Genomic DNA, 17,558 nt, shown 5'->3' on the forward strand with positions numbered 1-17,558 from the left:
CTACCCTCCTTACCCACCCCAAACATTTCCTAACCGTTAGATCAACACCCCACACGTCATCAACGGTTCAGATCATTACCAAACAGAAATCCAACCACCTTAATTAGTCAGAATTAAGGAGAGCACGTGAGCAATGGATGTTAAGACCATGGCCATGGAGGGTCTATAAATAAGACTCCAAAGTGTTGGATAAAAACTCGCAAGCATTTGGCGAACCAAAAATACAAAGAGGTTTCTTCTCTCAAGGGGTAAAAAGTTTGCTCCTTTCAGACATTTCTAAACCTCTTTTTCTATTAGTTCGCTGTTGGGTTCCTCACTTGCCTTTTTCTTGAGGTAATTTTAAGTTTAGCTAGTTCAATATTAGTCTTTCATGGGTTTTTGTTGTTTTCTTGCTGGGGATTTTATGACAGATCTGGGTGTTTTGTCCTTAATTTCTCTGGGGTTTTGAAGTGATGAAAGATTGTGTTTTTATTTGGTTTGTTTAGGGTTGGTTATGTTTTAACTTGGGTGTTGTGAACAGGGGAGGGAAGCAGGGGCGGACCTACAGTGGTTCAAGTGGGTTCATATGAACCCACTTCGTTGAAAAATAACACTGTATATATATGTATATTTAATCAGTTTTTAAAATTTTATATGTATATATTAAATTTTGAACCCACTAACACAAGTTGAAGCTTAGCCGAGTAGCTGAGGGGGTTCAATTTTCCCAGCCAACCCGGGATCGAATCCCTATAGCCACATTTCAGTTTTAATTCGTTTTTTTATATATAAAACATTCACACACAATTTTGTCCTAAATAACTTTTGTCCTTTTAGTTACTTAGGAACTATAAAAAGTATGAATAACTTTTTACTTTTACATTTAAAGTCCAATAGTCAATAATTTTTGTCCTTTTTGTTTTTAGTTTTTTTTTTTTTAAAAAAAAAACTCAACCAAAAAGGCACTAATCCCTATTATTTTCAATTCTAAAAATCATTTTATCTTCTTCTTTGTTGAAATCTTCTTGAACCTCTCTTACTTTTCCCCCCAAAATTTTGAGCATATTTTTTTGTTGAAGGAAAAAAACTCTCCCCATCTCTCAAATCTTGCACAATATGTTTTTCGCTCTTGATTCTAGTCTTTATATATACATATATGATTATTGTGATTATTTTTTATTTCTTCAACTAAAAAATCCCTTATCATTCTAAAATCAACAAAAAATTACAAATAATATTAGGTATGTTTCTATGTATTCAATTCTGAAATTAAGGTTATAATTATTTTGTTTAATATTTTGTTTTTATTTGTTAACTGTTGAATGAAGAGAAATCATTCATAATATTCTTTTATCTTCTTAGTTTATATTGAAGCCTAGTTTTTCGTTCATCTTGTTATTTACCGTCTCATTCATAAGTCAATGTAATTTTTTTTCAAATTTATTAACATTGTTTAGTATAGTCAAATATGTATGTTGTTAGCCTCATAAAAATTACAAATAATATTAGGTATATTTTTATATCTTGAACCCACTTCATGAAAATCCTGGGTCCGCCACTGGAGGGAAGGAACTGTTTCTTGAATCTGGAAATGAACTAATTTTCCTGTTAATTTTTTTTATTAATTTGTCTTTCCATGATAAGCTTCTGTATTTTTGCTCTTAAAAAACCCTGCTTAATACTGAAAACTTTGATGTTCTCAACATGTTTGTTTTTTTGTAAAATATATTTTTGCTGTTTTGGGTGAGCATGATTACAATATATTTACTTTGTTGTTTTTCAGAATCACTTAGAGATTAGAAATAATTGATTGGTATGGTGGAGGTTTTGTCTTGTAAGAGATGAGCTAGATCTGGTGCAAATATGCTTTTGCCAACTTTGGAGTAGAAGATTTTAGCTTAACTCTAGTGCGTTTTTAAAAGTTGTAGATCCTTATCAAAATTGGTGGTCCAGCTTGATATTTTATGGATAAAAAGAGATTTCGTTGGGCTTTTTCTTTAATTTTGTCAGGTGAGGATAAATTACTTTAGTTGATATAATATAGGAATAACCCCTTTAATTGAGAGAATATTTTCCATAGAATCTCTTTTCTTGGTGCATTATCCAATAGCCGTTCTTGTGGTTAGGAATATAAACTTTTAGCAAGCTGGAGAATTTTCACTGATACTTTACTTGTTGCATCAGTCTCTCAGCATTTCATTGTTTGTTATGTGAAGAAGTTGCACTGATACTCTGTATAAAGTATGCTGAACTTATGTAATTGATTTTATCTTCTTGTAGAATGGAAACTTTCCTATTCACCTCCGAGTCTGTGAACGAGGGTCACCCAGACAAGCTCTGTGATCAGATCTCTGATGCAGTTCTTGATGCCTGCCTTGAGCAAGATCCTGAGAGCAAAGTTGCATGTGAAACTTGCACCAAGACCAACTTGGTCATGGTCTTTGGTGAGATCACAACCAAGGCTATTGTAGACTATGAGAAGATCGTGCGTGAGACATGCCGTAATATTGGATTTGTTTCTGATGATGTTGGTCTTGATGCTGACAACTGCAAGGTCCTTGTTTACATTGAGCAGCAAAGTCCTGATATTGCTCAAGGTGTCCATGGCCATCTGACCAAACGCCCGGAGGAGATTGGTGCTGGTGACCAGGGTCACATGTTTGGCTATGCCACCGATGAGACCCCTGAATTAATGCCTCTCAGTCACGTGCTTGCAACTAAACTTGGTGCCCGTCTTACAGAAGTCCGCAAGAATGGCACCTGCGCCTGGTTGAGGCCTGATGGCAAAACTCAAGTTACTGTTGAGTATTGCAATGACAATGGTGCCATGATTCCAATCAGGGTCCACACTGTGCTTATCTCCACTCAACATGATGAGACCGTTACAAATGATGAGATTGCCCGCGACCTTAAGGAGCATGTCATCAAGCCAGTCATCCCAGAGAAGTACCTTGATGAGAAGACAATCTTCCACCTTAACCCATCTGGCCGATTCGTTATTGGTGGACCTCATGGTGATGCTGGTCTCACTGGTCGTAAAATCATCATCGACACTTATGGTGGTTGGGGTGCTCATGGTGGTGGTGCTTTCTCTGGCAAGGACCCAACCAAGGTTGACAGGAGTGGTGCATACATCGTAAGGCAGGCTGCAAAGAGTATTGTAGCTAGTGGACTCGCTCGCAGATGCATCGTGCAGGTTTCTTATGCCATCGGTGTGCCTGAGCCATTGTCCGTATTCGTTGACACCTATGGCACTGGAAAGATCCCCGACAGGGAAATTTTGAAGATCGTTAAGGAGAACTTCGACTTCAGACCTGGAATGATGTCCATTAACTTGGATTTGAAGAGGGGTGGCAATGGGAGATTCTTGAAAACTGCTGCCTATGGTCATTTTGGACGTGACGACGCTGATTTCACATGGGAAGTTGTCAAGCCCCTCAAGTGGGAAAAGCCCCAAGACTAATAAGTGTCTGAAAATGCTTGCCTATGCTTTTGTTCTTTGTTGTTTGCTTGTGGCTTTAGAGTCCTCTGTGTTTGCTTGTCTTTTTATTCTCTCTTTTGACCCTATTTTTGTTATTGTCCTGTTTCCATTGTGTTGGATATCTTAGGCCTTGGAATATCAAGGGAAAAAAACTATTATTATATACATAAAAATTAGTGCATTTGTGGAATGATGTTCTTATGAAAATATATTGAAAAATGATGAGTGCAAATGACAGTAGTTGTGCACTAGGGAAGCAGCTGTGATGTTTTCTGTATTATCATTCGTTGGCTAACAATGAAATTACTATGTTGCATGTGTGTAAGGCGATGTGTTTCATGTTTAGTTTGGTTTATCTACCCCACCACTCGTTTTCGCAAATCAGCTAGTCAACTCCGCTTTCTAATGAGAAGATTAAGGCGTGACAAATTGGGGCTTTGACTAAAACCAATTCCCAATTCACTGCAACTACATTTTGAAAAACTTTTGGTCACAAATATTTTTCAAGATTTTAATTAGAAATTATACTTTACTATATTTGGACCAAGATATTGAATCAGTAATTTCAGAGAAACAAGCAACGACAGTTTCCCAAAGGTATAATTTTTCTTATTTGCTTTTGTTCATTTGAGGGAAAAAAAGAGAAGAAAATTTGCAACAATGAATTGGATAGTGATTTTAAACTTGTAGTTGTTATATATTGAAGGACAAAGTCCATCCTTAGTTTAGATTTTAAGATTGAACCTAACAAATAAAGTTGTCTTGTTTCTAAAAGTCCACATAGTAGTAAGTTTTCTATGGTCCAACTCTGAATTAGTGAAATTCGAATACCAATTGGTACAGAAAAGACCATTGACTATTGAAACTAGTTCGAAATAATATACTACTTGAGACGGAATTGGATTTGTTCAGTCATTGATAATATTAAAAATGGAAAACTGTAGTAAAAGCAAATTACATTCCTAGTCAATTCAAAGTAAAATTCACCAGTCTAATGTACAAAAGGAACAGGGGAAGTATTTAATTTGGATAATATATTAGTACAAGTTTCTACAAACAACAAATGAACAAGTTGCAAAATCACCTTCTTTGGAAATTCAACCTCCCAATGAAGAATGCAAATAAAGTGGCAAAAACTAAGGGGTATGCAATCAAAACAACACCTACAATAGGTAATTGGTTGTGGTGAAATCCAAAATAGTCCCTAATAAAGGCGGCTACTGATTTCTTATCTCCAAACACAGTAATCTCTGTATCAACATCTCCATATTGTGAAGTAAGCATCCCATTCAACGTCCACGATGTAGGTACTAGATAATAGAACCAGATCCACCATTTTGGAATTTGCTGCAATGAAAGGAAAAGGAGAAAGATTGAAGTGTAATTACACACACATAGACAGCGGCAATTATAAAATACTCGTTGATCTCTATATTCAAGGAGGCTTAAATTCTGATCCACTTACAGCTTTTGGTATCAAGAATCCGGCAAAGAGGTTGAACATTGTGTAAAAGGATGACTGAAGAATTGCAGCTACTGGCAAGTTTGGTGTCAATGAAACAAGCATCATTCCCAAGTATGTGAAGTACAACAATGTGCAGAACATCGAATAGAAGTACCACAAAACCTTGTGGGCCGACCAATAATATCCAATCATTGGATAGGTGATGACAGTAAATGCAAGTGCTTGAGCTAAAAGATATGGAATTTCAATTGCCACCTACAAAATCAAGGTACTCGAGACTCAAAAGTATGAAGCAGTGAACCATTGAAGACAAGTGTAAGATATGGAATTTACTGAATTCCCCATTAGTCAACATGCCAAGATTGAAAGCCTTTATATCTTACCTGTGCTAATGCATAAGCCCATGATGCATACATTCCAGCAAATCTTTCCCGGTATAGGACTGATCGCTCCGTGGTCACATATGGTAAAACTGAAGATGAATTATTTATGCCACAGAAGATTACTGCAGTGAACATAGCACCAAATACACTGAAGACACTTTGCTGGTCATCTCTGTCAAAAAGGAGGAAGAAAAACAAAAAGGCAGTATAAGAAAATATTTAAGTTGTTCAACTATATAACATGTACATACAATGCATGCATAACTAAGTCCATTATCATCGAGGGAGAACTTCAGTTCTGCTGCATCAACTTTCAAAAAATGGGACTCCAGAGTTCTGTTTTAACAGTGTGGGTGATGTCAACAAAGAAAAGATAAAGCCATTTTTTTAAAAGTTAATAAACCAAACAGGAAGAGAAATTATAGGATCAGACAACCTAATTCCCTTATCAACTGTATCATGCCTACCACTCAATTAAGCATCACAATTACAAAAACATGTTACTCATAAGTGGCCAAGGAATTTCCATGAGGATGTAGAAAGTTTTAATTCCCACAGCATAATGAAGCATGTAGTCGATAAGATAATTGAGCTTTGGTTGAATAGTATTTTATTGACTTACAGTTTCGTCCCCTTGTCCCAGAAGAGCAATCCAAATACAACGGAAGCAAAAACCATGTGTAGAGAGCGCATCAAATTGTATGAAGGACTCCTCCAATAGGACCAGTATTGCTTCCAGAAACAAGTCTTGAATTGTCCCCAGCCATTCTGTGAAAATTGGGTGGGGAAATGCAAATCTTTTGAACCAGCTGGTGGGAAAGTCAGCTTTTTCACAAGCTCTTCGTTATTTCTACAAGAAGTGTAAACCAAAGAGGAATCATGCATTGGTTACATGCAAAATGTGCTTATAAGTGATACAATGTTTAAGAGGCATTTTAAAACTAATGCAAAACTAGATGAGGTGAAAAGCTATGACTAACTTGTGTAGAGCAGAATTCTTATATACTTCAGCGAAGTCTATGCTGGTCTCAGCTTCACTAGATGTTGATGTAACCTCTAACATCCATGTTGCTGGATTGTAGTTGTTCTTTATTTTAGGCACACCAGAGATACCCTGTCAAATCGGAGAAAAAACAGTAGTCTCAGCTACTATGCGAAGAAGCTTTTATTACTAGCTTGCTGCAACATTAATAAAAAGGGAGATTAGTGCACCTCAAAATATTCAATCATTTTACAAGAATTTCGTCCGAGTGGTCCCCAGTAGATCATGCGCCCACCAGTTTTCAATAGAATCAGCTGCAAAAGAGCACATTTCAGACAAATAACTTTTTGATGATATCCATGAAGGATGTGTAGTTACACAAACTGAAAGATACTTCTAAGTAGATGTCTTTACTTTTACTTCAAGATTTCTGCATTACAAAATTGCTCCTCACATACATCTTACCTCATCAAATGCTTCAAATATGTCAATGCTTGGTTGGTGGATGGTACAAACTATTGTTCTTCCTGTATCAGCAACATTTTTCACAGCCCGCATGACAATTGCAGCTGACCTTGCGTCCAACCCTGTTGTGGGTTCATCCATGAAGATAATTGAGGGATTTGCAACAAGCTCCACAGCAATTGTCAGCCGTTTACGTTGTTCAGTTGAGAGCCCACTAACACCCGGCATACCAACCATCGTGTCTTTTATACCATCTAGCTCAATGGTCTCAAGGACTTCTTTCACAAACTCCTGCACAAGTGCCACATCAGTTCAAATAAAGATATCGCCAGAAGGAATGATGTTCATGAAAGAAACATTAATTCAAACTTTATATTATTAAGCTCATACATATTTCGTTTTGGAATCAATCTGAGGATGAAGTCGTAGCCAAGCAGAAAATATAACTGATTCTTCTACAGTTATCTGAGGAGAATGTATGTCTGTCTGCTCACAGTAACCTGAAACTCTAGCGAATGTCTCTTGAACTTTAGGGTACCCACCAACTTTTATTTCTCCTTCCACATGACCACTTGTTTTTCTACCGGCAAGAACATCAAGCAGGGTTGTTTTTCCAGCCCCACTGACACCCATAAGGGCTGCAAGGACACCAGGTCTAAGTGCGCCAGTTATGTCTGAAAGAAGTTGGAGTTTATTTTGTGTGAAACCAAGCTCCTTCATTGCCTGAAATGGACATACCATCACAACCTCAGCCACTGAAATTTGGTTTCAACAGCTTTTGATTATCCAAAAATGATGCAATACTAAATGAGATAGGTTTAGAAGATCACCGCAGGAGTGTCAACAGAGTACTGAACATCTCGAAACACAAGAGACAGGGGTTCAAAAGGTAGAACCATTCTTCCTGGAAAAAAATAAGAGATGAGAAAGTAAAAAAAAAAAAACAATATTTCTCATACAATAATTCCTGCAATAGAATAAGAAGGCAACCTGCTCCTTCATGAGAATCCATCGTGGTCTTGGAATTTTCTTCTGCATCAGCTTTATCAGAAGAATCGCTATTTCCTTCTATTTGGGAGTACTTATCCCTTGATATAATAGCACGAGATCCAGGAGCTGCATTGCATTTTCAAGAGAACCAGCAAGTAAATTACAAGATCTATTGTGCAGATTCTTCATTTCTGTGGAGTACAAAAAACGATGAACATACCTTTTAAGAAAGTTAAGGCCAAGGTGAAACCAATGTTAAACAGTATTGTAAAGCCAAACAAGGCACAAACTGATATCCAATACAAATATCCATCAAAGTTTAACCCACGGCTTTCAAGGACTTCATTCCCTATAGTTGTGTTTGTCGAGAGCGTCTGTGTTGACAAATGAAGCATGTGATATGGGTATTGAATAGATAATAAATTTAAAATCTTCTATAAGACGGATAAATATATTTGATTCAAGTTACAGACATGTATGTTTCAAGGTAGTAAAACATCTAACGAGGCTGCTAATCTATCAATTTGAGTTATTCTCTTCATGTAGAATTGTATGGCACATTTTAGAGGTTACTACAGTTAAAACTAGTGTACCCTAGTTCGAGAGGGAATTCAACTATCGAAACTGAGTGCCTATGAAGTACTTCAATGAATAGTTACAATAAGAATACTATCGTCCAAGGTAGCCTTTATATTACTATTTCTCTTCAAGGCAAAAAATACTAATGCCTTCCAGAATGTGATCTGTTGTGTATCTGATTAAGAACATTGCATCTTCAGGTGTTTCTGGGAATCAAAGAGAACTTGTTACAAATTTGAGCCAAGTCACTACCATGGACATGGATATCTGTCATTGAACTCTTAGAACCTTCCCTAGATAGTTTAAGATAACAAAAACGAACAGACAGACGACAATACTTTATCATTTTCTTATACGGATGATCTCTATTTCTTTATTTTTCGAGTGTAATTTCATGACAAAACATAGTGAATACTTTTCAATATTGCATATTGGTGCCTCAAAACAACCATTTTGTGCTGAACTTGTCTTCCACATGCAATGTGCATAAGTCAGTTAAACAACTGAAAGAAGAAAAGTATTTGAGCTATTATTGACTCTCACCTTTTGCCACCTTGGGGCGAGAAATTCATTTACAGAAAGACCTATCTCACCATATGTCAACGGAGAAATCCAAAATCCCCATTTCAGCCAAACTGGCATTGAGGCTGTAGTCAAATAGTAGTATTTTAGTTATGCTACTCACCCTCACATGAGCATAATATCAAAAATGAATAAAGAAGTAGGAAACCTTACGTCTTGGTATTATGAATCCGCTGAATAAAAAGACAAATAAGATTGATAAGCTACCAGCAGCTGTAGAAGCAACAACAGTCCGGCAGACAGAAGCCAAGAAACGGAACATGGAGATCGATGTCATGTGCACAGCAAATAATAGAAGTAACTGCCGGAAGAACCTGTAAGTGACACAGTTTTGACACGAAAATGCTTAAAATTTTGTTCAAATCATTACTTAAAGATAGCTGGAATAGGTAAAGATTAAGCTGCTGATGGAAGCCTATTGGAGATGGTGGCATATAACCACCAAAACTATAGTTGAAAGAACAGCAACAATTGAAGTATAAGATATTTACATGTAGCAGTAGCACTAACCTTCCTGCCTCAGGGCTGAAACCAATGACATAATAGGTCAGACATGTCCAAATGACAGATTCTAATACAGAGAGAGGAATCTTGAGAATTGCAGCAGGAATTGCATACGCCCATGCTGGGTAAAAGCACAAGTCGTTCTGTTTATAGAAAACTGCAAGTCTTGCTATTGTCATGGTGAGCTCAGGGAATCCATCCACAAGAAGAATGATGAGAGCAAAAAACAGAGCTCCCAAATAATAATTTGCATGTAAAAGATCAGTATCCATCCGAGTTCTCAAAAATACTGTCATAGTTATGAATGCAATGATGACAAGCTGCATAATAGAAGCAAAAATTGCAATAAGTTGTGAGAAATCTCAATAAGGAAAATGTGACATTTATCTTTGCATTGGATAATTTGAATGAGTATACAATATTCTGTAGATTGAACTACCATAATATAATAAAACGAAAAGACTGATCACTGACCTGAACATTTTTGAATATGTAGATAAAAGAATTTCTTTTCATCAGAAGGAATTCTCTTGACATACAAGCTCGAAAGAGTTCCCATTTAGGAAGTGAATAGTCATGAAAGGTTATAGAATTTCTATGACACCTGGACTTATCATATGCAACAGAAAGTTCATCATTCAGCTTTTTCATGTATGGAGATTCCTTAAATTTTCTTGATAATGTATCAACTGACAGAAATTTATATGTTTCTTTAGTTCCATGCCAATACTGTGCTTGATCCTTTTTCGACGTAACCTGAAAACAAAGAACAGAATTGATGAGCTTCTAATTGTAGAGAGAAATGAACGGACCATTTAACTACTATGGACTTGCCTCCTGGAGGAAGTCGGCCACCCCTTTCCTTTCAGGACATTTGAACCCGCAGCTTTCAAAAAATTCTAAAGCAGAATTTCTTGGCCCATGGTAAAGAATTTTTCCCTCAGCCATCAGGATTATATCATCAAAGAGATCAAAGGTTTCTGGCGCTGGTTGAAGAAGCGCGACAAGTATAGTGGCATCTGTAATATGTGCCAGCTGCTGAAGGCAAGCAACAATCTGGTATGTAGTCGAGCTATCTAAGCCATTTGATATTTCATCCATAAGCAATGCTTTTGTGGGGCCAACAATAAGCTCTCCTGTGTCACACAATTAGTTAGTTGATTTATACTTGTTTTCCAAATGATATCAAGTACATCAGCAGACTTATAGGAGAACATACACAACTGACAGCTTTGTTACGAAGCAGATCATACTTTAAATTTACCTGTTGTCAGTCTTTTCTTTTGACCACCCGATATACCTCTTCTCATGGCATCACCAACCAATGTGTCAGCACAAATATCAAGTCCAAGAATCTGAACACATACAAGAATGTGGCAATCATAAACTTCTATTCCGATCTCTACAAATAATTGTCAAATAGGGTCCTTCAATAAAGTTACCTTCAGAATATAATCCGTCTGAAGATTTGTCTTTTGTCCTTCAACAGAAATCGCCTACATGATTCAAATTTGATTTAGAAGGTAAAAACCATAACAGCATTGACTGCAGAGGAATGGTATAATCTTGTCCAATAAATACATCAATCAACATATAGCTCAACAGAGATGAAACGGGAACAACTTGATGTTAAAACTACCTTCATGTAAGTATCTATATCTGGATCAGGAACGATTCCTGCTTCTTTTTCCCTTCGGCTTAGGTCAATCATAATATCTTCAAAAGGAAAGGCATTGCTTTAAAAACTAGTGCTGGAATGTATTCATCACTTACGGTTTATCTTCTATGTGCTCAATGACATACCTGCTCTGCTTCCGACTCCTTGAAAACGAGATGAATAGTCTACTGTTTCTCTAACAGTCATTTCAGGAATGTGTAGGTCATTTTGGCTTATATATGCAGAAGTTTTCTGTGGTACAAACTCCTCCAATTTATAACCATTGTAAGAAATCTCCCCAGAAACCTGTTAGACATGACCAGAAGCAGACACAGTCAGATTGACATCAACTCCAAATGTTATGAACTCTATCCATGCATGAATTCTACATCATTCTTGTTCAAGTAAAGGTGCAAAAATTAGCGCAACTGTTCACTAGTTTCTTCTTGGAGGAGGCATTGGTAAAGTCAATAAAGCTTCTGTTCTCTTGGTAAAACGGGAGAAAGATAGGAATTAAGTGTTCCCTAGCTGAGATCTTAAAGATATAAAGGAACTAAAAGCAACTAAGAAGAACCAGACAAATCACTAATAAAACAAATACGACAAATGAAGGCCTGGAAAAGTTCATTTCATTGAAATAGAAAACTATTAATACACATTCTAGTATGTTGTAGATCAAAATATTTGCTTTATATGAGCTGAAGGGTTTTATTTCTTTTAAGAAAGTATTCCTATATTTTTCTCTTGCTGACATTAAAGCAAAAACAGCTTTCTTTTTTATCTGACATTAAAAGAGAAACAACTTGAAGAGACCTTAAGAGAGTTGTCCAGATTTCCTGAAAGTGCTTTCAGTAGTGTTGTTTTTCCACATCCAGGAGGTCCAAGCAATAGAGTCATACTGTAAGAATAGCAAAGAATTCGAGTAAATTCAGGTTCAAGAACTCACATGTTAAAACAATGATTTCAAAATGAAGAGCTAACTCTCCATTCAGAACATGCTGGAGCAAAAACTGCTAAAAGGTAGACTGAAATTAGCCAGAAAAAGTAAGCTGCAGTCAAGCCTACGTCTCAAAGTTATCACAAATGCAAGACCAGTTCGGACACTTAATCACATAAAAACCAAATATGCCTCAAAAGACCCTCTTGCCAGTTAATGTTTATGATAATGTAATCACTAAATAATCACTTGCATCAATGCTAGTCAATTTACTTTCTGCAGAACAATACCATGCGAGCAAGTATATTATTCATCTTTCAGTTGCAATTATGGATCAAACTAGTTAAGAACATTACTCAACCAACCAAGCAAAAGTATCTGGAGGTTTGTACTGAGTACACAATGCACATTATCAAGTTCCCAAGGTAAATACATGATTGAGAGACTGAATGCTTTTTTGGTTCACTTAACCGTTTCTCTTACATACTGCCAAAATGACCATTACTAAATAGGGCTATGTAAATATCAAGTGATAAATAAAACAAAGGATGATTAGTTCACAAGCATCAACAACAATAATATACCCAGTACAGTCCCACAAGTGGGTCTCGGGAGGGTGGGGTGTATACAGACCTTACCCCTACCTTTGTGAGGTGGGGAGGTTGTTTCTAATAGACCTTCGACTTTTCACAACATGGTTTGAAAGAAATGCAAGAGTAAAAAGTTATGATGAAAATATTGAAGAAAGAAAAGTACTGACAATAAAAATATTAGAGCTAGACAAAGTAAAAGACACAAACTAGTAAGAAACTATAGTACTTCACAAGCTATGATGACTAGTTCACAAGCATGTTCACCAAATACTGAGTTTAATACAATCATCACATATTCTGTTTTTGTTGTTCTTGTTCAGTCAACAAGTGACTATTGATGAGACACTTATTGCACCAGATATGAGATTAGAATAACTGGCAGAGTAATAACAATGGCTAGAAAAAATTTGTCTCCTGCATGTCAAAAACTAGAAATCCAAGTGGTTGGCATATTTATTTATGAATACATTGGCATAACTATTTAAATTGAGTATATGCCATGGAAAAGCTTTGATGACATACCGTCCGGGTTTTATTACACCGCTGACATCATTAATGATTTTAATCTTGGCCGTTTCTGACTGTAGGCCTGGAAGCCTGGCAAGGTTCTGTTGAACAAATTGAAACACTAGATTAAGAGAATTGTCGAAATCACAAGTAGCACAATAGAATAATCTAATGCTGGAGCTTGCACTTTCTGTATGCATTAAACATTTGAGTGCTGAAACCAGGATTACTTTAAAGATGCTCATTAAGTCTCTCTTACTTTTTCTAGCAGCGTTGATTACTGTGCATCAGAAAAATAACTTATTGTTGTCACATATAGGTAAAATCAACTAATGGAAAATACTATTAAAAGTAGACAACCCAAACTATCGGACTGGACAGATTAGCACAAGAAAGATTCAAGCATTCCCAGTTCAAGTGGTTCAATTAATAACGTCTTCTCCTACATGAAGTCCTAATAAATGCCTCCTGATGTTCAATTTTTGGATCCAGCGCTGCTACTTTGATTTGAACTAGCACATATGTAAGAGATCAGATTGTTGACAATAAAAACGGTGTTCAATCAAATAGCAAAAATTTACCATTATTGTGCTTTTGAGAGAATTCCATAGAGTAGGGAGAGGCTTTCCATGAACTAGCTCACATTCTGCTTCAATGGTTAAATTTTTGTATCTCACTTCCACAGTAGGCAATTCTACACCAACTCTACAAGAGTAAACCGTAGCCTCAGGTCATTGAATTAAGTCTAACAGATAAAACTTTGATAAAATGAGAGAGAAACCGTGAGATATGTGGATAATGATGATCATAACTTAGCATTGTCAATCACCAAAAAATAAGATGGCAATTTTAAATGTAAGAGCAATGACCTTCTATTAATGTCAATAATTTAACTTATACTAGCAAGTAACTATCAGAAATCTTACTTGTCAATTCTCTTTCTGATTTTGTGTAACAATTGAAGGTTGTCATGTTCAATGTGTTTAATCATCTTTTCAATGAAAACATGCCTTTCTACAGGTCCAAGCTTGGTAACATCAGTTACCCTTTTCGTCTTAACATTGGCCTCATTGCCATTGACTTCCTCAAATACAGATGATCTCAACCTGTCATACGTTGGCAGTCTCTCAATTGCTGCCCAAGCCAACATGTTCTCCTCATCCACAATGTCGTCCTTTTCAGAAGCACTCAAAGCTGAATTACTCCTCAAAATCGAAGTCTGGCGCCTGAATGATGATCTCAAGCTTCTTCCAATCTCTGAGAGATCCATTCTAATCGACTCTATATCGTCCGAACTAACAAGCTGAGCCATTTTTTGCTGTAAATGTTTTCAGCTCAAAACCTGCATTTTATAGGGAGAAGAAAAAAAAAGGGGTGCACCATGTATGTCTAACATAAAATATTCATTCCTTGCTTGACTGTCTAAATTTAAACCGTAAGATAGATGAGGTAAGGAAATACATCATTCAAGTTTTTTTATTATGAATTAAGGCATTCTTGTTTCGTTATAATGATTACGTAAATGAAAGAGACATACAGAGAGAGTAAACAGATGTTGTGGAAAGGCATTCTTATTTACAAGTGATAATAAATAAGGATTGTTGAAGGAATAGAAAAAGAGTGCTGCACATTTCTCTAAAGGCACATACAAAGTCAGTTGACTTTCCTTGCAGGATTAAAAGGATTTGATTATTCTAAAACTCTGAAAGTGCATAAATTCCACAATCAAAGACTTAAACTAGAAGATTCTTCCTTGATCATGCCACTATATATTTATTAGTTGGCAAAAGAGACAAGAAAATAAACAAATTAAAAAATCTTCATATTGTTTACTATGATATAGTATATACTATTATAATATTCCAACTATTCTTCATATCTTTGTAGTTGGAGGGAGGTGGGTCGGGGGAGGGTGATTTCTGTATGTGAAATCTTGAAAAGGCGTGAGACACTCCAGCTCAATAGAGGTCCCCATGAACAATACTATAAATCTATAATATAAGAACACAGAAAAATTAAACCTTTTCTTTTTATTTTGATAACCGTCTTATGCACACCTCGATTAATTCTATGGGATATCAACTGCAACATTTACTAGGTAAGTACTATGTACATCAAAACTAGAACAGATGGAAAAAAAAATCACCTAGTGTTTTCTTTGAATATGAGATCACAAAGTGTTCAACCCACCCCATCGACCACTAGGTCACAACCTTTGATGCAAAATTAAACCTTATAAATATCAATAGAAATAACATTATCAGTGAAAAAATAATCAACTAATCGAGCAATCGAGAGCGTAGTCTGTTGATCGATGAAGTGGGTTGAAAATTCAATTTCTGAAAAAACAGAAAGCTTGATAGACAGAGTTAGCTTTGTTATCTCGAATCATTCCAATACTGAGTAAATAACATAACAAAGAAAGATAAAAGAAAAACGATGGGAGAAAATAGGAAGAACAAAAAACACGCTTAGAGTCTTTGAACAGTCTGGTAACGTTTCGCACACAATTCTTGATTTAACTTTAAAATGTTAACAGTTGTTTCTCCAAGCTTCTTTTGGGACCAAAATGATTATTTAAAAAAAAAAATGAGGGTGAAAATAATTGTTTTGGGATAAACAGAAGCTATTTTCCATAACTAAAAAAATAAAATCTTTAAAAGTATTTCTTTTTTTAAAAAAACACTTGTAGGAACATATACAGAAATATTTTATAGAAGATTGGTCTGAACAATAATTATTGTTCAAATGTGCTTTTAAAATAAATTAGGCAAATACTTCTCTCCAAAAGTAAAAAATACTTTTCATAATAAATTAATTTTAAGAATTTGGTCTAACAGACCGTAAAATTGGTTATCTCTTACTTTGAGTCATTTTCCCAAATCAAATTTACGGAATACACAAAATAACATTTATTATCTGAATTTAAGATTTGAAAGAAAGTCTATTTGAAGACCTACCGTTAATATTTCTTAAAAGAAAATATCAGGTTGAGACCAGATTAAGCTAAAATATTGTATCTATTCAATTATTTTTATTAAATATATAAAAACATTTAATTAATAACTGATAACTAATTAAAATAAGCTACTGAGTTTGGTGACAAATTCATAATTAATAAATTTTAAATTTTCAGCCCGCCTTTATTTTTTAACCATTTCGTATGTTTTTAAATTCAAGTGGACAAAGTAGTGTTAGAAGTATAGTTTGGAAATCAATTAATGAGTTTTATTTTCTCCCATAAACGAATGAATGGGGCTCCTGGTCCTGATCGAACCAGAGACCAGTCACCACAAAAGAAAAGTACTATTCCAATAAACTAAAAGAACTTATGATGTTAATAATATTTATACAATCAAGTTATTTATAAGATAATTATAATAAAAAATCTATAAGAAAAATTTAATAAAAATGTGAAACTGTGACTTACTAAAAACAAATAAATATATGTTAAACTATGGTGACAGTATGAAAAATATAAGTATAAATTTGTAATATGCTCATTTATTTTCCATAGTATAAATATCCTGCTTGTCTATTCACAATAGAATAAAATACGCACCATCTAAGACGTTTTGTAAGGCATATTTGAAAAAAAACTTAATTTTTTTTTTTATTGTAAAAATATATGACATCTTATAAGGTTGCATCTTTGGAGAAATGTATCAAATAATTTAAAAATTTACGAAATTCATGTCGTCAATCTTTGCACCAACAATAATATCTATGTTGGAGGATTGTTGAGTGTAGTTTATATTTTAGATATGGCTTAGGATATATTAAATATGAACGAGTTTATATATATGTGTGTGTGAGGATTCAAAGTCTTGATTTGTTAATCAATAAAAGTTTGTTGAGTGATGATAAACTCCATAATCTTATCTGACAATAATTTAACATAAGAAATCTTAACGTTTTGGTGCCTTATATGACCTTGTTTTCAAGATGGTATTTAGTATTTTGTGGATCTTATAACAAAATATAAAAAAAATAATCTGAAAGGAGTGAGTTGTTATAGTAAGCACCTCTTAGATTAGCGTGTTAGAATCTAGAGCCGACTTCAAAAAAAATTCTAAAACAATACCGAGGATGTTAAATTCTAGATTTTAGATATATTATAGACACTTGTGTCTAATTTTTGTATAATGAAGCAAATTGTAATTTCAGTATTTCTACATCGAGATATAATTTTCTTTAGTGTCATCGTGCAAATCTATAACTATCGATGCATCAAAATTTAAAACCGACTTTAATTTGTAATAACATCTGAAATGATCCCAAAGATATTAAATTCCAAATTTCAGATATGTTTGATACCTTAATGTCTTATTTCAGAAGAATCAAGCGGCTTGTAATTTTGTTGTTCCTGCATCAGGATATAAATTTTTTTCGCAAAGTTGCATAAATTTATAATTTTACAAAATTTAAAGTTAACTTCAAAAAATTATTTAGAA

General features: G+C 34.9%; 3 protein-coding genes across 6 annotated transcripts in view; 1 reads left to right on the forward strand and 2 right to left on the reverse strand.

The window, feature by feature from the left end:
• The window catches only part of LOC125815508 (shaggy-related protein kinase NtK-1), a 177,200-nt gene that overhangs the window by 97,291 nt on the left and 62,351 nt on the right, over nt 1-17,558 (reverse strand). The window contains exon 1 of one of the 3 annotated variants that reach the window (XM_049494994.1): nt 222-231. The exons of the other annotated variants lie outside the window; for them this stretch is intronic. The gene's annotated coding sequence lies outside the window, so the exon portion shown is untranslated. Of the gene's footprint in view, nt 1-221; nt 232-17,558 lie in introns of those variants that run through there. 3 annotated transcript variants of the gene reach the window in all.
• On the forward strand, nt 216-3,650 carry LOC125815510 (S-adenosylmethionine synthase 1). 2 transcript variants are annotated; one of them, XM_049494995.1, is made up of 2 exons: nt 216-333; nt 2,260-3,650. In XM_049494995.1, the coding sequence occupies exon 2, from the start codon at nt 2,261-2,263 to the stop codon at nt 3,440-3,442; it is 1,182 nt and encodes a 393-aa protein (XP_049350952.1). In that variant the 5' UTR covers nt 216-333; nt 2,260; the 3' UTR covers nt 3,443-3,650. The 2 variants fall into 2 exon arrangements, with proteins under 2 accessions (XP_049350952.1, XP_049350953.1); XM_049494996.1 differs by having other exon boundaries at nt 222-248.
• LOC125815479 (pleiotropic drug resistance protein 3) lies at nt 4,511-14,469 on the reverse strand. Its single transcript, XM_049494957.1, has 24 exons — nt 14,031-14,469; nt 13,686-13,809; nt 13,120-13,205; nt 11,881-11,965; nt 11,214-11,373; nt 11,050-11,126; nt 10,853-10,906; nt 10,675-10,765; nt 10,245-10,546; nt 9,885-10,166; nt 9,417-9,730; nt 9,060-9,220; nt 8,868-8,971; nt 7,966-8,119; nt 7,746-7,871; nt 7,586-7,659; nt 7,146-7,478; nt 6,756-7,046; nt 6,521-6,604; nt 6,289-6,422; nt 5,931-6,158; nt 5,309-5,480; nt 4,926-5,180; nt 4,511-4,807 (listed from the first exon to the last, which is right to left on the reverse strand). Exons 1-24 carry the CDS (start codon nt 14,414-14,416, stop codon nt 4,541-4,543), a joined length of 4,344 nt encoding a protein of 1,447 aa, XP_049350914.1. The 5' UTR covers nt 14,417-14,469; the 3' UTR covers nt 4,511-4,540.

The sequence above is a fragment of the Solanum verrucosum genome, unplaced genomic scaffold, assembly GCF_900185275.1.
Source record: "Solanum verrucosum unplaced genomic scaffold, falcon-dt-bn FXZP01000261.1, whole genome shotgun sequence".
Taxonomy (NCBI): Eukaryota; Viridiplantae; Streptophyta; class Magnoliopsida; order Solanales; family Solanaceae; genus Solanum; species Solanum verrucosum.